The sequence below is a fragment of the Carettochelys insculpta genome, chromosome 11 (genome assembly GCF_033958435.1).
Source record: "Carettochelys insculpta isolate YL-2023 chromosome 11, ASM3395843v1, whole genome shotgun sequence".
Taxonomy (NCBI): domain Eukaryota; kingdom Metazoa; phylum Chordata; order Testudines; family Carettochelyidae; genus Carettochelys; species Carettochelys insculpta.
The window spans coordinates 11,350,544-11,375,974 of record NC_134147.1 but is presented as its reverse complement, the minus strand read 5'-3'; the positions used below and the strand labels follow the sequence as shown (position 1 = coordinate 11,375,974).

Sequence of the window (25,431 nt, the reverse complement as noted above, 5' to 3'; positions counted from 1 at the left end):
GGGCCTTGTCAAGAAGCAGCATTTTGATCCGCATCTCCCTGTCCCTCCGTGCTCTGGTTGTTAATTTAGCACAGAAGGCGCATTTCTGTGCCACATGGGACTCCCCCAGGCACCTTATGCATAGACTGTGCCCATCGGACACTGGCATCGCCTCTCGGCAGGACTCACATTTTTTAAAGCCTGAAGAGGACATTGTTGGTGAGTCTTTGAGTTTTTAAGTGGGTACTTAGCACCTTCTTTGTGCTGTTTTCCCCGTCCGATGGCCTGCCTCAGCAGGAGGGCTGATGGCCGTAGCTCCTGGCCTCTGGCGCTTGTTACTGGGACTGGGCTGAGCTGTCCCTCTCGTAGCTTGTTTGTTGTTGTTTTTTTTTTTTTTACAAAATAACAACCGGCTAACTTATAGTAGCCTAAGTAACTGAAAAACTTCAAAGAAAAAACAGATAAAGTCGTTGAATACGCTATTTGGCCTTAGCCTAGTCGGATTCCGTCTGCAGCCGACGGCGGTTAAGAGGAACTGGCGGGGACCGGATCGCGCACATGGCCAGGAGCGCGCAAGGGAGCGGCGCGCGCCGGCGCATGCGCGGTCCGGCAGAAACTGCTTGGAAGATCCGATCTGCGGCGCCGGGCAAGCCCGTCACCTATTGTGGAGCACCCACGGGGACACTCGAAGAAGAAAAATCACTTGATCATTATCTTCTGTTCTCCTTCCCTGGGGCACCTGGCATTGGCCACTGTCGGCAGATGGGATACTGGGCTGGATGGACCTTTGGTCTGACCCAGTATGGCCATTCTTATGTTCTTATGTTCTCATCCACCAACATCCGTAGTCAGGCATGATTTTAGTTAGTTGGATGACCACTTATCACAATGTAGCCAAGTTTCCAATGGCCCCATAAAGTTTGTTTACAGCCACCAATTCTGACTCTCAGTGTTCTGTGCTGTTTTTTAGCTGTAATTCACCTGTAAATGTCTTCTAAGAGCCTAGTAAGCAGAGGAAGTGATGGTAATGTGCTAGACAACATTGGCCTCCCATGGTCTGGCAAATTCTCTCATCTGGCACCAGTCAGGTACCGCGGGTGCTTAATTAGCGAGATGCAGCCTGTATCACCTGTTTTTAAAAGAGAATGTCCACTTTCCAGTTCCTAAAACTTGAGTGTGTTACACTGAACGTCCAAGAGGAAATACAGCTTATGTCATGTCATTTGGTCCCAATTTGAATGTAACTCATATTCACATGTTGGAAAAACACAAGGCTAGGCAAGAGAAAAAATGAAAAAAAAAATCAAAAGTAATTACTGAAATCACTGAGTGGCTAAATACTGTCTTACTGTTCTTAAAATCCTTCCAATTAAATGTTATTAATTTGTCCTTCAAAAGGCCAATATTTCATGGCAGATTCTGTAAGGAAGCAAAAATGTAGTGAAAAAAGAAAACTAATTTCTGAAAGGAAAGCTGCAAACACGGGATCTGAACAGTGATGAGTTCAGAAAGCACCATTTGTAAAGTTTTAATCCTTTTTGTAGTGAAATGTCATGGTTCCAAAAGCTTTCCATTAATGCAGCTCCCAAGCTTGCACTGCAAAATGGCATTTTTGTTGACTTACCTTTAGTTGCCTTTGGAAAAACAGTACAAGAGAGCCAGGCACAAGTGACCACTCAAGTATGAAAGAAGCAAAAGAAATAGAAGCATAACAGTTCATTAAGCCTGCTGAGCTCAAAAATCTCCTATTCTCAGTGTTTTGGAATACCTGCCCAAGATATACAGTTTTAAATACGAGAAAAGAAGTAGGACAACGGTGGACAGGAAGAGAAGAAAAAAATCTTCTAAAATCAGAAGTTACCTGTACAAGCAATAGCAAACTCGAAGCAAGCTGGAGATTGAGAACATTTAAAATAAACATTCATTACCCTGATACAGCTTCAGCTCATCTATTGAAAAAACTCCTCCCTCCCCACACTGGATCATCTTACCTCTTACCACAGAAATTCCAATAAAAACTATCTAGCATTTTTTGTTCTGAGCCAGAGAATTTTCAGTACTTCCTCCAGAGGTAAAAACAAAAATCTGCAGCTAACTTTCCTCAGTCACTGTAGCATATTTGAAAAATAAACAACAATCCAATACAGAGACAAAACTGAGTTGATTTCAAAATAATCATTATACAAGAAATTGTTAACATGCAACAAATCATCAAATCTTCTGCAATAAGAAGTTCAACAAAATGCAAACTAGTAACCTCCTGGCTGAATTGCGGACAATTACTGCACAGAATCCAAAGAGGTAAGGGAAGAGGACAAGAAACAAGTCTCAAACACATCTTGCAGTATGTTAACAGTCTCATCATCTGTCAACAGTATTTTATACACTCAAAAATAAAAACACACTAATAGGTTGAATTCAATCTATGCTTTAAGAGAACAGCCAGCAATGGAACTTGGTGAAGATTGTGGTCTTTCTGCAAGGCTTTACATGCAAGATACAAGCAGATGAACTGAGAACTCAACCAGTTCCTATAACTGAGCAAGGGAATATTTTATTTTTAATGTTTGTAAGATCTAGTTAGCAGGTATGCAAGCAAAAATGGGCTTTTTATAGGCTACTAACATAATTAAAAGAGCACATATGAGTCACATGAAGGTCAATATGGAATAGCTTGGGCTTCGCCATCTACTGTACTCAAAGTGTATAGAATCTAGCATGTGGGAAAGTATACTATGATTTGATAAAGTGTGATTCCATTTCTCCGTTTAGAATGAATTCATCCACAAAACGAGGAACTCTTGCTCATTTCTCAAGTTTCACTTTTCAAAAACTGGAGAAATGACAAAGTTTTGGACCTTGTCACCAAATGCACGAACACTGTGTCATGGAAAGTTCTTCCTGGTCTCTAAAGATCTTTGAAGCTCTGGAATACCATTTGAGATTCATTGTTCTACATCAGACTACATTGTTCTACAACTTTCTTCCCGGACAGCTCCTGTTCACCTCACAGATGAAATACATGGCTGTGATTGAAGTTCCTCTCACTGAAGTTGCACATGGGGTAGGAAAAAGAATGGCAGTGCGAAATTAATAATGCTTTTTATGTCTGTATGGTGCAGAATCCTCGTTCTCGTGGAACAGGGATTTTGCCTCCCTTGCAAAAAGCTGAGAAGGTAGCATAGAATTATAGCCTTATGCTGCCTAATTGCCAGGAAGTAACCAGAGAGGGAGACGAGCGACTGTGGATGACGTGGTAATCACCCAAACTCAGTGGGACTTTTGCTACTGATTCCTATAGGGTCAGGCAGGATTTTAGCCTTAGTAATGTAGTGTCAGATGGAGCTACACAGCAACTGTGGTTCAGTCACTGACTGCTAATGTTCAGATTGTGGCACAGCAGCAGTACGTGGTGGCTATGTCTACACTTGCTACAAACTTCAAAGGGGACACGGTAATCAAGCTGATGGGAGATTACCGATGAAGTGCTGCGATGAATACGCAGCACTTCATTAGGTTAATTCTCCTCTGCAGCAACTTTGAAGTTTCAAACTTCGAAGTGCCAGCATGCCGTGTAGCCGCAGGCACTTCAAAGTACCCGTGGCTACACGGCATGCTGGCACTTTGAAATCTGACACTTCGAAGTTGCCGCCAAGGAGAATTAGCCTAATGAAGTGCTGCGTATTCATCACAGCACTTCATTAGTAATTTCCTATCAGCCTGACTACCACGTCCCCTTCAACGTTTGGGGCAAGTGTAGACATAGCTGGTATGTTTCAGTCATGATGATGCAACATTATACAACAGACATTGCTGAAAGGAAAGGTTGAGGGCTTTGTGCTGAGACATCTTTGTGCCTCATTGCTTATCCTTTGTTCCAGGGTAAACGGCTTTCCATTTCCAACCTCTGCAGAGTTGAATGCCCTTCCTCCACACAAATCTATCTATGGAAAATCTATATTTCAAGAGGATAACAAAGGAAAAATTAAAAGCCAACTGCAAGATAAGACTAATAATGAGAGTCATGCAGATCCTGCAGGGTCTAAATATAGATAAAGGGCAATCTCTTGCAGATTTGCTAGCAGGTTGGATAGTCCAATGAATCCCCAGAAAAAATATCACCTTTATTTATTCTCAGTTCTTTGATCCTTCCTCTGTGTTCACCTTTTGATCTCTTCAGAAAGGACAAAAGTTTTTGCCATGGCTTGCCTACAGAACTCCAGGGGTTAGGTATCTCCTTTGGCATTCACCCAGTCTTCAGCGGGTGTGAGATGAATAGTCTTGTCCACTCCAGTGTCTTATTAAATGAGCCACTATGTAAGGATTCCACCTTGTTCATTCCAAACTGTAGCTGTGGCCTGGCCTGATATGGTTAATTTACTCATAAAGGAGGCCTCATTTTATGGAATACAGAAGTAGGAAAGGAAATAAGTCACCAAGTTGAAAACAATGTTTGTACTAAACAAGACAAAGTTAGCAGGTTAAGACAGAATGTCTGAGCCAATGAAGATGAGAGGGAAAACAAACAGAAAAGGAGAGGTTACTCACCCTGTGCAGTAACTGGAGTTTTTTCAGATGTTGTCCCTGGAGGTGCTCCACTTTTAGGTGCACCAGCGCTGCTACAGTCACTGGCTGATGATTTGTAGGTAGCAGTGCTCCACCACCCCTGGCTGTCTGTGTACACAGGGCACCGGCATGAGACACCTGCAGCACTTACTGTGCACACGCAGGCAGTTGCCTTCTATGTTCTGCTCTGATCCAGAACCCAAAGAAGGAATCTGAAGCAGAGGGGAGCAGGGTGGGTGGTGGTGAACCCACAGAACACAAAATCTTGAAAAACTCCAGTCACTGGAGGTTACCAGTAACCTCTCCTTCTTCTTCAAGGGTCCCCATGGGTGCTCCATATTTAGGTATCTACAAAGCAGTGTCATTGCTTGGAAGTGGGTCCTTCAGATGGTGTAGATCAGCTGATAACAGTAGAGATTGGCCAAATGCACTGTGCATCTCGGCAAAGGTTTGTATGGCATAATGCTGAGTGAACGTATGAGAAGATGCCCATGTAACTGCTCTGCTAATGTTGTCAGTGGACACGCCCTGGACGAACACTGTAGAGGCACCAATTGCTCATGTGGAATGAGCACAAACACCTGCCAGAGGTTCCTTGTTAAACTTATTGTAGGTGAGTCTTATACAGCCAAAGATCCATCTGGGCAGCCTATGTCTGGAGATAGGCATGCCAAGGGATCTTTCATCTGAGGAGATGAAGAGTTGGGTCATCTTCCAGAATGGCTACTCTCGCTGTAGGTAGAAGGCCATGACATGGCAGACGTTGAGGGTATGCTTGGGTCTGTCGCTATCGTTGGTATGAGGTTTAGGGAAGAAGACAGGTAAGTACACTGGTTCGTTGCAGTGGAAAGAGGTAAGTATTTTAGGGGGGAATTTAGGGTGGGTGTGAAGGCCCACTTTGTCCTTGCAAAAGGTCACATATGGTGGTTCTGACATCAGATCTCTCCGACCCTTTGTACCAAGGTGACTGCAACAAGGAAAGCCACTTTCATGGACAAGTGTAACAAGGAACAGGTGACTATCAGCTTAAAGGGTTTGCCGATTAGGGCCCTGAGGACCAAATTGATGTCTCAGGTAGGTGTTGGTTCTTTAATTGGAGGGAGTGTGTTGTGGATGCCCCTAAGGAACTGGCTGGCCAACAAGTGGGTGAAGACCAAGTGGTCTTCGATAGGTGGGTGGAAAGCCGATATGGCTGCCTTAATCATTTTGAGGAATAGGTTTGTTTGCTGAAGGTGAAGTAGGTGAGTATATGTAGGATCCCCACATGCATCAGATCACATGTTTGGGAGAGGCACCAAGCTATGAAGTGTTGCCATTTTTTGAGTAGGTCTTTCTCATTGCAGGTTACCTACTGTTCTCGAGAATCATTCAGAACTGAGATGGACTTTGCAGCTCTGAATCTGTCAGCCAACCAGGAATCAGGTGTGGAGGTGAAGGCAGTCAATGGCTGGGTGGCATATGGACTCATTCTGTTGGGTGAAGAGCAAGGAGACAGGAGAAAGCCAATATGGGGGACATCTGAACAGCTCTAGAAGTTCTGAGAACCAGGTCTGTCTGGGCCACTGGGGTGCTAGTAGTATGATCCGAGCCCTGTCCCACTTTATCTTGAGCATGACCCTCTGAATGAGAGGAATCGGTGGGAATGTATATGTTAAAGGTGCATTCTATGTGATCTTGAATGCATCCCACAGTGAATTGCAGACTAATCCATGTCCGGAGCAATAGTGGAGGCAGCATGTGTTGGCATTTGTAGCAAACAGATCCACAGTTGGGAACTCCATCTGCAGAAGACATGGTAATGGTGGATCTGCAGATATCCCACTTGTGGTCAAGAGGGAAACTGCAGTAAAGATTGTCCACAAGTAGATTATCACTGTCTGGTATGTAGGCTGTCAGAAGGTGGATTTTGCAAGGGATACACAATTTCCACTGTTGCACCGCTTCTCAGAGGAGTTGTTGTGAGCGTACTCAGCCCTGTTTGTTAATGTAGTGCATTGTTGCTGTATTGTCCATCATTATACAGAGTGTACGGTTGGTTAGATGTGTGGCAAAATGCATGCAGGCTTACCATACTGCTCTGAGCTCCACAAGGTTGATGTGCTTGAGCCGCTCATTTGTTGACCATGTGCTCTGAACCACTTGGCTCCTGAGGTAGGCACCTTAGCCTAGAAGTGAAGCGTCCATCGTAATCGTGGTAGTTGGAGAGGGGAACCCCTTTGCATACCTTCTGTGGCTGCATCCACCAATTGAGAGAGTCCCTGGCTGTAGCTGGGATGCTCAGTGTTTTGTTCAGTGGATGGACATGGGGCCTGAACCCTGCTCTGAAGCAGGCCTGCACTGGTCTCATCCAGAGGCATGCATGAGGTACGAAAGAGATTGCTGCTGACATGTGACCAAGGAGACATAGATATTGCCTGGCAATTAAACTGGGACTGACCTGCAGTGTGAGAATGAGGTCTTGGATTGCCTGTGGTCTGTATAGAGGCAGTGGCTATCTGGCAACCCAAAAGTGTCCCTATGATCTTGAGCGAGTCGGTGTCAGGGTGCACTTTGGTAGCTTTATACATAGACTCAGATAGGAGAACAGTGTTCAGGTCAAAGCTGTTGCCTGTTGGTTCTGAGCTGAAGAGTGGCCCCTTATTAGACAGTCATCTAGGTAGGGAAAGATTTAGGTTTGTTCAGAAAACCTTTGGTGCTGTGCATAGGCTGAAGTGTAGCACCCCGTATTGGAAGTGTCATTTCACTATCACAAATCTGATGAATTATCTGTGCGATGGGTGGATGGCAACATGAAAGTAAGCATCCTTGAGGTCGAGAGTGGACAGCCAATCCCCTTTCAGTAGTGCAGGGATGATCATGGCTAATGTCACTATCTTGAATGTTTGACAGAGTACATACCGGTTTAGATTTCTGAGATCTGGTATGGTTCTTCAACATGCTGTTTTCTTCTGTGTGGTATTGGCTTGCCATGCACGGTAGAATGCTCCTAGCCTTGAGCTGAAGATGGTGTGTAGTTCTGGCTGGCTAGCTATAGGGACCATGCAACTCTCAACCAAATCTTCAAAATGACAGAGAGGCCGGAGCCTGCTGGGTCAGAAGCTGATCTGTCTTCCTCAATTGTTTCTGACATCGTTTGTTTTCATAGTGTCTGTTACTGAATGGAGATGGTTTATACCTGTAACTGAATTATCTGGTTTGTTTATGTTTTGCAGTGCCCGTTTGGATGCCCACGATACACCAGGTGACCCTCAAGTCTTTGAGGGAGTGAAGTGTTTCGTTTGTGTTCTCTGTGAAGAGTTGAGATATTTTGAAAGGAAGGTCTTCTTTCGTGGTTTGGCCATCCCTGCGAAACCCAGATAGTTGTAGCCACGACACCCACCTTATTACCAGCGCTGACACTAGGGACCTAGCGGTGATGTCTGCTGCATCCAGGGCTAATTGTAAGACTGTCCTTGAAATGAGCGAGCCCTCTCCCATGAGGGCCTTGTATTGATCTCTTTTGTTATTTGCAATTGTTTCAATAAAAGTATGAAGTTGGTCAAAGACGAAGTGTGTGTATTTTGCAAGCAATGCCGCATAATTGGCAATGTGAATTTTTAGGTTAGCTGATGAGTACAACTTTTTCCCCAGGGCATCCAGCCTTTTCCACTCTTTAGATCCCAGGGTGAATCTGGAATTCAGCTGCCTACCCTGATTTACAGCCTCTATTACTAGTGAGTTAGAGGGTGGGTAGGAGAAGAGAAATTCAGCACCCTTTGAGGCAAAATAGTACTTTTGATCCAGTCTCTTTCACATGGGTGGAATGAGGCCTGGGGTGTTCCACAGAAACCTGGCTGGATCAAGGAGGGCTTCATTAATTGGTATTGCCACCCTGTTCTGGGTGGATGAGTATAAGATGTTAGCCACCTGGTGATGTGTATCCCTCAGGGTCAAGTGGGATATTACAAGCCTATCTGACACCCTCTTGATGAGGTCTTGAAAAGACCTGGGGTTGTCACCCTACAGGGAGGTGGGTGATGGCGTAGTCTAGCCAGTGGAGGATGCTGTAGCCAGACAGAGTCTCCCCCTTACAAGCCAGCTTGCTCGTTGCCCCCCCCACTGAGGAGCACACAGGGCACGGAAATGGCTGCTGACAGCACAGTCTTTGATGCCCTCATTGAGGCCCAGATATGCTAGCTTATCGTGACCCTGAGAAGCAGAAAGTACAGCTAGAAGGCTAACAGGCCAGACTGTCAACATGGGCGGGGGGGTGAACCCTCAAGAAATCACCCCAGCTGGCATTGATCAATATGATGCACACACACAATCACTCAGAAGGGGACGTGCCCCGCCCGCACAAAAGAATGTCCTGTACTCCTAAATTGTTTATCTCTTGTCTTACAAGTGCAAACTAAGTAGAAATGCCCTTGTAACAAACTGGAGTCACAAAGACAAACCAGTATGATCTGGCACCATAGATAAGAAAGAGAATACATAACCCAAAAGGGGTATAAAAGATGGGTCCAGCAGAACTCTAATTTTGAGTGCATTTCAACCAACTTCCTGCTGGTCGGGTCAGGTGATTGCCTCCCGAGGTCCACTACTGGGGACGCCCAACCTCGTATTCGTCTTTCCGCGGAATTGAGTGACCGATCCGGCTTGGCTACGCTGGTATCGAGAGACGCAGAGAGGGTAAGATACACCCATGCTAGGTCTCTGACTTTTTTGTGCACAGCTAAAGAATTAGAGCTCTGTAACTAGTGCCAAGATATCATTGTGTTAGATGGTAACAGATATCTTTGTATTGGATTGTAACGTAACTTGTTAACACCTGTACTTTGCTAGCATATAAGAAGTAAACAATAGCCTTTTGTAACCACACGCTTATAACTGTAGCTTAATAAACTTGTAACTAGTTAAGATCCAAGCCTAACTATTTTTGTTAACCCTTTTGTCACTGCAACACAGCCGGCACAACAAAAGAACTTTAACCATTTGGTTACAACAGCCTGGCCGTAGGTAAGAGTGCTAGGAGCTGCCTGCTCTAACAGTAAAAAACTGGGTTGCTTAGGACCCAGGGGAGTCCGTCAGCCTGTCTTGGCTGCTTGCAGCGACGAGCTCTCTGCTCTTGTAGTTTTAAACTTGGATGATAACAAGGGCATAGTTGGTACCTCACCGCACATTACCTGGCCGCCGGCTAACAGAATTGGCGCAGCGAGCAGGGTTGTGACACAGGCTGTACCACAGTGACAAAATGAAACCAGTCATGATAAACAACATGGATTTCCCCAACATAGAGAAGGAATTCACCCAGGAAGGATGGCGTGACCCTAAATGGGACGAGGGAATGTTGGAAAAGAACTGGGGACAATCAGAGAAATCACGGTTGCAGCTCTGTAAGCAGAGAACTGCTTGTAAACTAAAAGAGAAAAAGGAATATTGGAGTAGTTTTGTATCTGGCTGTGAGATACAGCTCCTTGGACAAAAGCCCAGATTATAAGACCTTGAAGAAACTGCCCAAGTCTGAAAGCTTTAGTTCAAGTTCTTAACTCTTTGTGGTACAAAGTGTAGTTATGTAAACATTTATGTTGTGGTGTATGTGTATGTGTATGTGTCATGGAGTTTTGTTCACATTAATTGTTTTGCTAACACGTGTTTGTGTCATGTCATGGAGTTTTGCTCAATGTTGTCTGTCTGTCTGTCTGTTTGTCCTGCTGGTGCATCCATAAGGAGGGGATGCCTTACGATATGGACACCTTTCAATATAGGTATAAAGGATCTAAATCCCTTTAGTGATACTTAAAATGGTAATATCCAATAAAATGTCACTTTGGAAAATAAGCATGTGATTTGAGGTTAAGAGTAAGTGAGTAAGTCCTTAACTCTAAGGGTCTGGAGAAAATTCAGAGTGAGTAGCCTGCAGAGTTTAGAAAGAACTGAGCATATTTGTAAATGGAGTATTCCAATATGTAACCTGCCACCCCAAAGGGGGTAGAAAAGTATTCTTTTGTCTTTCAGAAACACAGGAAAGCTGGTAGTTACTGAAGAACAACCTAAACATCATGAATCTCCTTTTAAAATGAAGAATGTGGTTTTGTATTTTATGTTTGTGCTTATCTTATTAACAGCCTGACTCATGTAAGCGAAGCATGGGGATGATTACTGCTGTTCAAGCAAATTGGTTTGCTTCCAAATTATCCTAAGTAGCCCAAACTACTGTCTGGCTTGCCCTGTCTGCCAAGCCCATGACGTGGGCAAACCTGTAAAGACAGTTCTGACAACTAGATCTCTGCCTTTAGGACTGTTCCTGCAGTTATAAATGAGCTTCATTCAGCTACCCAAATGTAAATCTTTTAAAATGTGCTGGTTATTGTTTGTTTGTTCTCGGGATGGGTAGAGGAATGTCCATGCCGGATAGCTGATACTGCACAGAACTCCACCTTAATTAAGGAATCCCTATGGAAGGTGGGAATGCCTAGTGAGTACCACCATGCCACCGAGCAACCCCTAAGTATAGGACATGCATCAGCCCACCAAAAGAATAACACCCCGGCTGCACAGCTAAATAACCTGGCAGATGCAGCAGCCCAGATCTCTGCCACCCAAGCAGATTGGGAACATTTGTATCTATGGCTGCATGAGACTCTGGGGCACACAGGGAGTGATGAGCTGGTACGGCAAGCACATATCAGGGGGTGGCCTATCACTCACCAACAGGCCAGAGACCTGTTGCAAGCCTGTACTATCTGTGCTAAAACCTGAAAACACATAGCTGAAGGACAGCGATTTGCCAGACTAAGAGATGGGAAAACACTATGGGCAACCTGGCAGGTTGATTACATTGGCCCACTTCCTACTACCAGGCAAAGGTGTAAGTACCTCTTGACTGGAATGGAAGTTGTTTCAGGAATTGGTTTTGCATACCCTGCCCCATTGGCAACAGGACTGTCCACAATTATGGGACTAAACCGCTTAACAGCAATTGTCCCTGTACCCCAAGAAATCCAGTCTGACAACAGCTCACACTTTAAAAACAAAGTAGTACAAGAGTGTGCTACTAAGCATGGAATTCAATGGACTTACCACCACCCGTACCGACCCCTGTCCAACGGCATAGTCGAGCGCTGGAATGGGCTGTTAAAAAACCACCTGAAGCCCACGGATGGCACTTGGGGAAACAGGCTGGATGAGGTTGTACAGAGACTAAACAATGAGCAAACCCCTACGGGCAGTCCAATCAGCAGAGGATTCTTCCCTACAGGGGAAAATTCCTCAAACTTCGGCTGCACCACTCAAGGACTCCAAATCTAATCCTGGAGATACTGTTGTAATTAAACACCCTAGTCTGGGAACACAGACTCATGTACTGCACTCATACAAAGGTTAGGGTGTAGAGTGCTTTAGGCTCTAAAGGGAACCAATAACCATTACCGAGGCTTGGATCACATCCAAGACCGGCTGACCTTGTGTTTTCTCTCCAGAAAAGAAGGAACCACCTGGAATACACATCTCCCTGGGAGGAAGCAAGGCAATGGCCACCTGTAACATCAGTACACACCAAAGAACTTTAATGTATATAATATATGCATGCTGCTAGATGCCACATTAATACTAAGAGACTCTTAGTAATTGCTATAGGCCTAGTTGTGTTGTAGCTACCTTCAACCCAGATGACAGCATGGCACCTGAACTCCTCGTCATCTTCCTGACAACCTTGCTGACCTCTGCTACGCCTAAGCATCCCCTCAGGAATGCCATCCAGTCCATCGTCTCCACCGCTGGTGCCACAGATTGCTGGATGTGTACCCTGCTGAACTCCTCTACCACATTGGGAATTAAGTTTGTCCCTCTGAACCTGAATGATTGGTGGGAAGTTCTGGTTCTGGTTTTGTTATTGTACCCTGTAACGGGATGAGGCTTGCTGGGATTTGAGTCCCTGACAACCTTGTTGTCCCGGGTGCTGGGAGGGTGGAACTGAATGTCTTGCTTGTAATTCCTCGGAGTGGAAGCCATCGCGTGCGAGGAAGCTCCAAGGTTAAGCTGGGCCCTTCTGTCCCGTCCTCCTAGCCAAGCTGGTGTGGGTAGAGGTAACCGGTTTAAACTTTCGTGGAACTGAGTGTCTTGCTTGTAATTCCTCGGAGTGGAAGCCATCGCGTGCGAGGAAGCTCCAAGGTTAAGCTGGGCCCTTCTGTCCTGTCCTCCCACCCACGCTGGTGTGGGTAGAGGTAACCGGTTTGAACTTTCTGGATTATACCATAATTCCCATCTGCCTTCCTGTCTAATTGTTCTCTGTCTGAGTGTCAGCAAGCGATGGGTGGGTCTCAAAGTATGTAGTCCTGGCCCAACAAGGAGGATTTTGTGCTGTAATTAACCAATCTTGCTGCTTTTAGGTAAACACTCAGAACAGATTAAACAGGATGTATCTGCCATCAAAGATGCAGTTAAAATCTTACATGCTGTAACTATCTCATGATTAAAATGGTTAGCTCAACAATTAGAATTTTCTCTTACTCCATTCCTGCACTCTATTGTAACCACTATTTTGATTGTTCTTATCATAGTAGTTGTGTCTTGTATAACACTGTGCATCGTTAGGAGACTAATTGACGTGGCTATCTCCTCCACGCAAATCCGATACATGGAGCTGACAAGTGATCCTAGCCAGTTCCGCGATTCCCCACGTACTGATCGGATCATTGGGCACTTTTAGACTTCCCCCAAGGAGGGCAAAAGGTGCTGGCATCACCACCACCTTGCGTTCTGGGATGTAGTGTGGTGCATCAGGGGGTGGAATGTAGCCAGACAGAGTCTCCCCCTTACAAGCCAGCTTGCTCGTTGCCCCCCCCACTGAGGAGCACACAGGGCACGGAAATGGCTGCTGACAGCACAGTCTTTGATGCCCTCATTGAGGCCCAGATATGCTAGCTTATCGTGACCCTGAGAAGCAGAAAGTACAGCTAGAAGGCTAACAGGCCAGACTGTCAACATGGGCGGGGGGGTGAACCCTCAAGAAATCACCCCAGCTGGCATTGATCAATATGATGCACACACACAATCACTCAGAAGGGGACGTGCCCCGCCCGCACAAAAGAATGTCCTGTACTCCTAAATTGTTTATCTCTTGTCTTACAAGTGCAAACTAAGTAGAAATGCCCTTGTAACAAACTGGAGTCACAAAGACAAACCAGTATGATCTGGCACCATAGATAAGAAAGAGAATACATAACCCAAAAGGGGTATAAAAGATGGGTCCAGCAGAACTCTAATTTTGAGTGCATTTCAACCAACTTCCTGCTGGTCGGGTCAGGTGATTGCCTCCCGAGGTCCACTACTGGGGACGCCCAACCTCGTATTCGTCTTTCCGCGGAATTGAGTGACCGATCCGGCTTGGCTACGCTGGTATCGAGAGACGCAGAGAGGGTAAGATACACCCATGCTAGGTCTCTGACTTTTTTTGTGCACAGCTAAAGAATTAGAGCTCTGTAACTAGTGCCAAGATATCATTGTGTTAGATGGTAACAGATATCTTTGTATTGGATTGTAACGTAACTTGTTAACACCTGTACTTTGCTAGCATATAAGAAGTAAACAATAGCCTTTTGTAACCACACGCTTATAACTGTAGCTTAATAAACTTGTAACTAGTTAAGATCCAAGCCTAACTATTTTTGTTAACCCTTTTGTCACTGCAACACAGCCGGCACAACAAAAGAACTTTAACCATTTGGTTACAACAGCCTGGCCGTAGGTAAGAGTGCTAGGAGCTGCCTGCTCTAACAGTAAAAAACTGGGTTGCTTAGGACCCAGGGGAGTCCGTCAGCCTGTCTTGGCTGCTTGCAGCGACGAGCTCTCTGCTCTTGTAGTTTTAAACTTGGATGATAACAAGGGCATAGTTGGTACCTCACCGCACATTACCTGGCCGCCGGCTAACAGATGCCAAGGGAGAGAATTGTGATGGGAGTGGAGAATTTGACCGATCATCTCCCCTAATCATCTCCCATAGTCCTCAAGCTCTGAAATCTCAGCCCTGTCCAGTGACTGGATACTAAGGGGTTGAGGTCTGGTCATCAGTAGAGGCTGAGGTAATGGCTGGGGAAAGCGCTGCTGACAAAAGCCGCCCACAGATCCTAGTATGGCCAGCTGGGTGGCATGGGTGGTGGCATCTACTGCTGTTGTTGCTCTGGTAGTTGTACTGGCTTGGATGAAGGTTTTCTCACTGTTTTCTGAGGTAGGATATCATCATCCGAGTCAGAGAAACTTGCTGAATCAGAAGCTGGAGTGGCTGAATGTGAAAGCCTTGACCTGCGTAGAGAGCCCTCGTGAAGCAGCGGGGTGACCGGTACCGAGGTGACTGAAAGCTCCCCTGCAGTAGTGTTATAAATGGTGGAGGGGGCATTGGTACCAGAGCCCACTGCACTGTCGGTGCCAAGAGCACAACAACAGCTGAAGACAGGTTAAGTGCTTTTGTGCGCTTTGCTGGTGCTGGCCTGTCAGCACTAAGAGCTGATGGCACTGGTGTACTCTGTGTGGAAGCTGGTGTGTACTTTTTCTTAGTCAACTAATTCTGCAGTGCCAGGCTGAATCGAAAAGCCACACCGTCTTTCCATTTGAAGAGGGGCGAGCCCTCTCCTTATGCCACCTCTTTGGCAAAACACCCATAGCTGCCCCTTTAGAAGTAGGGAGGGTGGTAGCGTGTGTCTGGTCGGTTTCACCATCAGGGAGACAGACGCAGAGGAAGTATGCAACCTCTTCTTTGCTCCAGGGAATTCCCCCTTATCTCCAGGGCTTGTCCACCTCAAAGCACTATCAGTAGTCTCAACCTTCTGTGGGTTATGCCCGACGGGGGAGTCACTGTGAGTGTCGTCCATAGGTCTCAGAGCCTGCTCCATCTGCCAGATACAGAGCTGCTGTTGCCTGACTCTTCTGGCAGCGGCTAGAGCCGCGTGAGAGAAACTGTGTCTGCAGCTTTTCTCTGTTGTCTTATTTTCCTTCTGTTATTGAGATGTTTACCGAAGGTAAGCTACAGGACTTCTGTTTCTGATTCTCTTTTTCAGCTGACTGAGGTGAGGGAGCTGCTCTTGCCACCAAAGTAGGCAGCAGTCACAGAAGAACTGAGGAGCCAGCTGCCCCTGTATGCGTAGTCAGTGCTACAGGCCTGTGTCCTGCACACGTGGACAGCTGGGCGGGGGAAGAGGAGACACTGCCATCCACAAATCTATGGCCATTGGGTACAGCAGTGCTAAAGGCGGAGCACCCATGGGGACCCTTTACGAAGAACTATTAGGAACTAGATAACAAGGGAAAAGACATTCGGAACATAGAGATGAGGCAAAGAGAAAGTTGAAGCAAGGAAAGTATGTGGACCAGGATTAGTTCTTGCAAAGCAACCAAGCTCATCCAAAAATATGAGATATGTAATGTTTATAAAGTGAGGCTTCGGTGTAACTTTGAAGCTATGAAGTCCTGTGGCATTTTATAGACTAACAGATATTTTGCAGCATAAGCTTTTGTGGGCAAAGACCCACTTCGTCAGATAGTTTATGCTCCAAAATATCTGTTAGTCTATAAGGTGCCACAGGACTTCTTGTTGTTTTTGAAGATACACACTAACTCAGCTACCTCTGTGATATTTTGAAGCTACGATGTACCCTGCATCTGAATCAGATCAACTCAGCATCGCACTGCTGTATGTCAAACAAAATCAGCTGAATTGCAATGGTGGGAGTTGAACTGAGTTCTTGGGAAGTGAGGGGAACAAGGTTTAGGAGGGAATCCCAACACATCAGTGGGTCTTCACGTGGTGGCAGAAATCATGTGCTCTCCTCTCCCATGAAAGAGAGAAACTGACATGTTTCTACTGCCAGCTGACTAACTTCTAAGTTATCTAAGAGAGCTATCCCAAAATTCTTAGTAATCCCAAGTGTTACCTAGCAACCTTGCACTAGGGATTATGACATATGTGGTATCTTGGATACTGCGGCTACTGAGTTTAGGATTATAGGGCCTCAACAGCTCATTTAATAGATAGGAAGTTGGCATTAGGAACAGGATTGGTATCTGCACAAGATGCCACGTGGCTCACTGGCAACCTTCTACCTCCAGAAATCTGTGGACTGAGAAAAGCACTAGATCTTGCTTGACAATTTTCCAAAGAAGATGTTTGAGGGAGCAGCCACATGGAACTTCTGAAAGACCACAAATTTATGGAATCATTTGAGAATAATATCAAAGGGTATAAAATATTTGGTATTCCTGGGTGAAGCGAGAGCATTTGTTGGGTGAGAAGAAAATATGGGAATTGTAAACAGCATCAACTCAAATGTATGAAGGTAAGAGTTCCTGAAACAATTTGATTTTGGATGGGTCCATGGTTCCATACAAATGTTTCACACTGCCTTTACCACCAGTAAAGATAAGTATTTGAGAATGCATCTTGCAGGACTAGTCCATCAACACTCCCATGAAACGTCCCCTGCATTGTAGAATTGACATTCTTTTGTTCGTTAGAACAAGTTTGTCTATTTCAAAGCTGAAGAAGTAATCTTTCAATTTCCCCCAAGATGTGTTCAAGAGGTCACCAACTAGTATGCCACTGAAAATTTCCAAAAGGGAATTTAAAAAATAGACATGATGAAAGAATGAAACGTGACTGATTATAGCTCCAAGTCTACTCATACAGTAATTGGCTTTTAATGTTATTTTTTGCACTTACCATTTCCTTGTGATTTGGGTAGAATGTTTGTTCAATTAGAGGGAACTTCTCCACACCCAGAGTTTTGTAGATGGACACCATTTGGGCAAACTGTAAAAGAAAACAGAACAACAATGCTGAAGGGCAAAAAACAGATTCTACTGAAATGACCTCCAAACTGTAATTCTGCATTTTAATTGGTGCATTTCAAAAACAAAAAAACACCTCCAGATCAAACACATATGAAAGTTATGCTGCTTTAAATTCAGCCAGACTGAGGTTCTTTCTGTGTACTAATGAAATGCATATATAACACCTAATTATTGCATAGCACATGTACTGACAACACACATTAGGCTAATGGCTTTAGATACCCTTTACTTGATGTAACTTAAGTGTATTTTGTGATAACATATTTGTATAAGAAATATTCCACTTCTTTAGTACCTTCCATCTCAAGATTTTAAGATATTTTCCAATTATCAAGCAATGAAGGCCCTTAGCACATTTGCTCAGTTGCTGATTGATTTTGCAAGGAGAAACAGTGAGAGGTGCTAACTGATTTCTCACGATTACAGCGGATGTCAGGACAGCAACAAAGAAAACTTTTATTTCCCAGCTCTTTGTTCTGTGTCTTAATCACAAGACTATCCTTCAATACCTTTAGCCAAAAAAGATCCAATTATTTAACTGAGTATGCAACACTCCATTTACCTGCCACAGAAATGCAGTCACCTCTAGTATGGACTGCAGTAGCTCAGGCTATGTCTACAGTAGCCCAGCAGAGTGACCACTCAGGGACCTACCCCTTTGGTAAGGACATACAAAATCGACCTCTCAGGGGATTCAGTCGACCCCTGTACTTCTTGCAAGACTGGAGAAGTATGGGTGGTCGATGGGAGAAACTCTCCCTTCAACTGACCTTCAGTAAGGATGGCCAGGTAAGCCAAATGCAGATACGTCAATTCTAGTCACACAATTGTCATAGATAAAATTGCGTATCTACAGTTGAGTTACTTTGCCTAGTGTAGACATAGCCTAACAGTGCAAAGCAATAAGGCTATGTAATAAGCATTAAGCAAGGAGTACAGGAGTCAACTGTGAACCCTGAGAGGTTCATTTTGTTTGTACCTACCAGTTACACAAAATTGAAACCCAGAAGATCGACCCTGAGCAAGTCGATCTTCTGGGCTACTGTAGATATAGCCTAATATTCAGTACTTTCAAATAGAAAATGAAGATGAACTTCATATTAAATAGATACTACTGGGAATATCTGTGGGCTGTATTATATGCCAGCTTCAGACATACACAACTTAGCATAACAAAATTCTGGTAAAAAATATATATGCCACTTTGCTGGTTTAAAAAAAAAAGTAATGAACAATAACACTCTGTAGCACCATGTAGTCTCATCAAACACCTAATCTGTTAAAAGCAATTAAGGCCTGGGCTAAGGCCATTTGCATAGCTAGAATCAACATATCAGGATTGACTTTTTTCCTTGATGTAGGATCAGGGATCTTCAGGCTCGTGCTGACATCCCTTACTCTACACATAAGTGTGGAGTACCAGGGTCGACAGTCAAGCCCAGAGAGACAGATTTTTCCGCATCTTCACACATGCAGTCAAATCAATCCCTGGAAGACTGATCGTGGTGCACTGACCCCCAAGTAAGTATAGACATACCGTAAGAGCTCAGGGCATACCAAAAACTCTAGAAGGGAAATATGGTAGATAAAACCTTTTGTGTTGGAATTTACAACTGGCACCAAAAATTTGATTAATTTAATTTATTTGATTCATTTAATTGTGATAGATTAATGGTGTTTACAAAGCTCTTGGTTTTTCATAAACATATTTTTAACTCTGTAAGACCCATGGAAAATGCCTGAGAATTGAGTAGCTCTCAGCAAAAGATGAATATATGCTGGATATATGCAGCATTACTACAGTTGTCCTAGCTGTCAGCCCCAAGATAACAGGAAGTCAAGGTGTTTGAGGTAATATTTTCATTGGACCATCTCCTACAGGTGAGACAAGCTTTTACACTTACAAAGACAAAAAGAGGAACTGTGTGTGAGTTAGTAAGATTGTCTCTCTCAGCAGAAGAAGTTGGTCCAACAAAAGATATTACCTCACCTACCTTGTCCAACTAGCCGAATAGCATCTAATATAACATTATAATGAAGACAAGGGAAAATAAATTATGCAGAACACCAAAATAGAGAGGCTTATGAGTAGAATTCCTGAAGTTCTATTATTTATCCCAGTCTCAGATTTGTATCCCTGCACACTAAGGATATTTGGGGCCTCCCACCTTCCTTAAAAAGCTCCCCTGCCCACCTCACAGAAACCACAGAATGTCCTTCTTTCCTCCCCTCAAGTGTCCTCCCATGCCACTCCACACACATACTGCTGCATGATCCTCCCACTCCACATATATCCAAACATCTACCACCAACCTCCATTTATCCTGACAGCTGCCCTGACAAACCTGCTGCTTGCCACAACCTCAAAAATCTGAGGTCCAATAACCACATCCCTTGCTCCCCCAATATTCCTCACTGGCTTCCAAGCCTGCAGACCCTCAGTCACTCCTCACAGCTGACCAACAACTTGCCCCCAGAATGAGGAGGGTGAACAGGTCGGGAACAGCATTGCAACATGGAGCGAGGGATCCCAGAACTACTCAATTTTTAATTTTGTTTCTGCCCCATCTCCTACAAGTTTGTGGGGCCCTGTACAAGTGCACTGAGTGCTAATTGGTTAATCAGGGCCTCATTTATTCCTGTTCCAATCACAAAACTCGTGAAGCCCCTGAATTTGAAATCAACAAACAGATTCTACCTATTAAGCACATGACTCTTGCCTCGCTACCTGCTGTATCAGAACATTTAGAAAACAAAGTGCTCTGTTATTAAAATTACTTTATTTAAACAAATTATCCTATTAGCTTATTAAAGCTTTCTAAATAAGACATGATTTTTTTGTTATTGAATTTCACTACGGTAGTTAGCAAACATTCAAAAGATCAAATATCTAAAGCAAATGGAGAATTTCCATCATGTTTTAAATAGTTAAATATCATTAGAATTTAAGGTGAAAGCCAGAAGAGAATTTAGAGACACAGCTGACGTCTACAATATTGCATACTCAAAACTGAAATAAAATTTAGTACAGAAAACATTTCAACCTAGCAAGAGCAATGATGGTCTGCGTCTCTATATCAAACAAAACAAGGACTTATTAGTTTCTATGACAAGGTCACAGGCTCTGTGGACAGGGGGAAGTCAGTGGATAGGATATACCTTGACTTCAGCAAAGGTTTTGATACAGTCTTCCAAAAAAGAAATCTGATGCAGTTCAACAAGAAGTGTAGAGTTCTACACTTGGGAAGGAAGAATCCCAAGCATTGTTAGGCTGGGAACCAATTGGCTAAACAGCAGTTCAGCAGAAAGGGACCCAGGGGTTACCATGAATGAAAGGCTGAATATGAGTAAACTGTGTCCTTGTAGCCAAGAAGGCTAATGGCATATTGGGGTGCATTAGGAGGAGCATTTCATGCGGATCTAGAGAAGTGGTTGTTCCCCTCTATTCAGCACTGGTGAGGCCACATCTGGAATACTGTGTCCAGTTTTGGGCCCCCCCAGCATAAAAGGGTGTGGATGTGCTGGAGCAGTTTCAGTGGAGGGCAACAGAAGTGGGGGTGGAGCACATTACCTTTGAGGATAGGCTGAGGAATATGGGCTTGTTTAGTTTACACAAGAGAAGACTGGGGGGTGCTTTAATAGCAGCCTTCAGCTTCCTGAAGGGGAGCTCTAACGAGGATGGTGAGAAACTGTTCTCAGTGGTGTCAGACAGCAGAACAAGGAGCAATGGTCTGAAGCTAAAGAGAGAGCGGTGTAGGTTGGATATTAGGAAAAACTACTTCACCAGGAGGATGGTGAAGCACTGGAATGTGTTGCCTAGAGAGGTGGTGGATTCTCCATCCCTAGAGGTTTTTAAGTCCTGGCTTGATAAGATCCTGGCTGGGATGACTTACTTGGGGTTGATCCTGCCTGAAGCAGGGGACTGGACTAGATGACCTCCTGAAGTCCCTTCCAGCCCTGTGATTCTATGACAAAAAACAGGGTACAGGAAAGAGATGCTGAAACCAAACTCTCAGCTCCAGCATTGAGTATTGCCTTCCTTCTATTTCTATTTGCAAACCCTTCTGCATCAAATTATATCATTCTTTAGTTTTCAGAACAGCCTGATGTTACTGGCTTGATTATACTTGGTTAAGTATTCTAAAGTTAAGGAAAGCTGGGCATGAGATGCTAGATATTGTATACAAATTATAACTTTATTTAAAAGTGACAATATAACAACTTTTTGCCATGTGTAATTTTTTTTTATTTTGTGCCATTAATGGACCTATTGCAAACCAAACAAATTGGGTCTGAGAATTTTCAGAATCCAAATCCAGAGTTGCATCCAAAGTTAATAAACAGACCCTATATTTGGGTTGCATAGGGGTTGTTTGGCTTAAAACCTGCAAAAACACAAGAAATGTGCTTGACTGCAAGCACTGGAGTAGCCCCCATGGTTTCAAAGACAAAGATTCATACCGGCGATTGAGCACATGTGCACAATAGCAGTCGAAGCTCCAGAATGCACTGGGACTCAAGGAAGCACAGTGCCTCATGGAGAGGCCTGTTGCATACAAGCAGTTAAGCACATAAGTAGTGTAGCTCCTGTACCAAAATTAAATATGTTCTAGCACATGATCCCTTGATGGATCTTCCTCTCCGTGCCTATTATGACCTGTCCCTCCCTACTAATACCTTCTAAAGTTTTAGTCAAACAAGGTACACTCACACTTTTAAATCAGAGTCAAAATAATGCTGAGCTTACTGAATTAGGCTAATGTCCATCACTGTGCAAAGCCAAGTTGGTTGTCTGTACTGTATTCTTAATTGTTTAGTCTACTGGTTAATGTCTTTCTTCATTGACTCAACTTGCATGAAGAGTCAGACACACATAGACATGTTATTTAAGTTAAAAACAAAGTTCAGTACTGTAAAAAGATGCTGGGGTATTTTAAGCTTAAAAATCTATATCCATAGGACTTAATGGCCATGTCTCCACGATCCAAAAACTTCGAAATGGCCATTTTGAAGTTTACTAATGAAGCGCTGAAATATATATTCAGCACCTCATTACCAAGCGGGCAGCCATGGCACTTCAAAATTGACGCGGCTCGTCCAGACGGGGCTCCTTTTAAAAGGACCCTGGCTACTTCGAAGTCCCCTTATTCCTATGAGCAGATGGGAATAAGGGAACTTCGAAGTAGCCGGGGTCCTTTCGAAAAGGAACCCCGTCTGGATGAGCGACGTCAATTTTGAAGCGCCGCGGCCGCCCACATGTTAATGAGGTGCTGAGTATGTATTTCAGCGCTTCATTAGTAAACTTCGAAATGGCCATTTGCATGGCCATTTTGAAAATTTTGGCTAGTGTGGACGTAGCCAACAAGTTACCAGGACAATTTTCAACTTAAAAGAGAAAGAACCAAAAACTGGAAAGAAATTCAATTTCTTTTGATTCCAATTTTTGTTAGCTGATTTTTTGCTTCTTTTTAAAGACTGTGCCTTTGTCCTTTTCAGGTGTGACGGGGTAAGAAAGATTCACAATTAAATATATTTATGGCTTTCAAGGTTTTTCTTAAAATCTTCTGTGGCTTTATAACATTTTTTATTATGTCTCCTTCATCTTTGCCCATAGACCTTTTTTTCACTGTGAGAGTGCAGCAGATAGCCAGCTGCAATCCTTTTCCAACAACATGTCATACAGATAACAGGAAGCGCTTAGCCAGAGAGCTCTTTGATTTAATATAAAAGGCTCATGGGTTTTTGTTACAAAGCAAATGGGACACTATATTAGACTTTGCATATAGGACTGCAGACAGACAGCTAATAGTAACAGAATTCACTTTGCATTAGCCTCAACAATGAAGGGATGGGTAATGACCGAGCTTAATATTTGCATTCTATTAAAGTCCACTTAATTACAGGCATGCATCAGTGAGAAACTAAAAGCAATGTTAAGGAAAGTATGCATGTGTATATGTTTGTAATTTAACCATGATATTGAAGTGAGTTACTCCAGACTGGCTATTGCTGCCAAATAGAAGTTTATAATCCTAGCATTCTTCCTGGATTCTTAAAATAAAGATTTATATTTAATACCTTTGCTAGCATTTATCTGTAGCATAGTTCTCTGCTGGAAATAATAAGAACTCAACTGTGTACCATAAATTCTAATAACCAACAGAGATTTTCCTCTCTCTCAATTGATAGCTGCCTATACCTTCGGAGTAGGAAAATCTGTTTTATCCCCCGCTCACACACACAGACTGCTGCTTTGAGATTCCAAATGAGCGTAGAATACCACATGCTGACGACTCTTCGGTATAAAGATACAAAGCCTTTTATAAAGATACAAGATTACCCATCCCTTCATTTTTGAAGCTAATACAAAGTGAATTCTGTTACTATTAGCTGTCTGTCTGCAGTATTGTATGCAAAATCTAATATAGTGTCCCATTTGCTTTCAAACAAAATCCCATGAGCCATTATAAAGATACATGCACAAAGATACGTTTGCCCTTCTTCACTCCTCTGTGACCTCATCCTTCATGAGTTCTTCAAGAAAACTGTTCTGACTTTGCTAAGTCTTCCTTTTTTGAAATCTATTGTCTTTATTTCATAAGGACATAAGAACGGCCATACTGGGTCAGACCAAACGTCCATCCAGCCCAGTATCCTGTCTGCCAACAGTGGCCAGTACCAGGTGCCCCAGAGGAGGTGAACCAAAGACAATGATCAAGCCATTTGTCTCCTGCCATCTGTCTCCAGACTTTGACTAAAGGCTAGGGCCACCATACTTTACCCTTGGCTAATAGCCATTTATGGACCTAACCTGCAAAAATTTATCAAGCTCTATTTTAAACTCTGTTAGAGTGCTGGCCTTCACAGCCTCCTCCGGCAAGGAGTTCCACAGGTTGACTGTGAGCTGTGTGAAGAAAAATTTTCTTTTATTAGTTTTGAACCTACTACCCATTAATTTCATTTGGTGTCCTCTAGTTCTTATATTATGGGAACAAGTAAATAACTTTTCAATATTCACTTTCTCCACATCATTCATGATTTTATATACCTCTATCATATCACCCCTCAATCTCCTCTTTCCTAGACTGAAAAGTCCCAGTCTCTCTAGCCTCTCCTTATATGGGACCCTTCCCAAAACCCTTAATCATCTTAGTTGCCCTTTTCTGAACTTTTTCTAATGCCAGTATACTTTTTTTGAGGTGAGGAGACCACATCCGCACGCAGTACTCAAGATGTGAGCGTACCATAGTTTTATATAGGGGAAGTATGATATTCTTCATCTTATTTTTCTATCCCTTTTTTAATAATTCCTAACATCCTATTTGCTTTACTGACTGCTGCTGCACACTGCATGGATGTTTTCAGAGAACTATCCACTATAATTCCAAGATCCCTTTCCTGATCTGTTGTATCTAAATTTGCCCCCATCACATTGTATGTGTAATTGGGGTTATTTTTCCCAATGTGCATTACCTTACACTTACCCACATTAAATTTCATTTGCCATTTTGCTGCCCAATCACTCAGTTTGCTGAGATCTTTTTGAAGTTCTTCACAATCTACTTTGGTTTTGGCTATCCTGAACCGCTTGCTAACATCTGCAAACTTTGCCACCTCACTGCTTACCCCTTTCTCTAGATCATTGATGAACAAGTTGAACAGGATTGGTCCCAGGACTGACCCTTGGGGAACGCCACTAGTTATCCCCCTCCATTGTGAAAATTTACCATTTATTCCAACACTTTGTTTCCTGTCTTTTAACCAGTTTCCAAGCCATGAAAGGATCTTTCCTCCTATCCCATAACCACCTAATTTACATAAGAGCCTTTGGTGAGGGACCTTGTCAAAGGCTTTCTGGAAATCTAAGTATATTATGCCCACTGGATCCCCCCTGTCTGCATGTTTGTTAACCCCTTCAAAGAACTCTAATAGATTAGTAAGACACGACTTCCCTCTACAGAAACCATGCTGACTTTTGCCCAACAAATCGTGTTCTTCTACGTGTCTGACAATTTTATTCTTTACTGTTGTTTCTACTACTTTGCCCGGTACTGACGTTAGACT

The 25,431-nt window shown here is 43.6% G+C and overlaps 1 protein-coding gene across 3 annotated transcripts in view; it reads right to left on the bottom strand.

Moving 5' to 3' along the window:
- The window catches only part of SYN2 (synapsin II), a 408,886-nt gene that overhangs the window by 187,310 nt on the left and 196,145 nt on the right, over positions 1-25,431 (bottom strand). For all 3 annotated transcript variants that reach the window (XM_075005593.1, XM_075005591.1, XM_075005592.1), the window contains exon 5: positions 17,237-17,326. In XM_075005593.1, the coding sequence (XP_074861694.1) occupies positions 17,237-17,326 (90 nt within the window). The remainder of the gene's footprint in view (positions 1-17,236; positions 17,327-25,431) is intronic.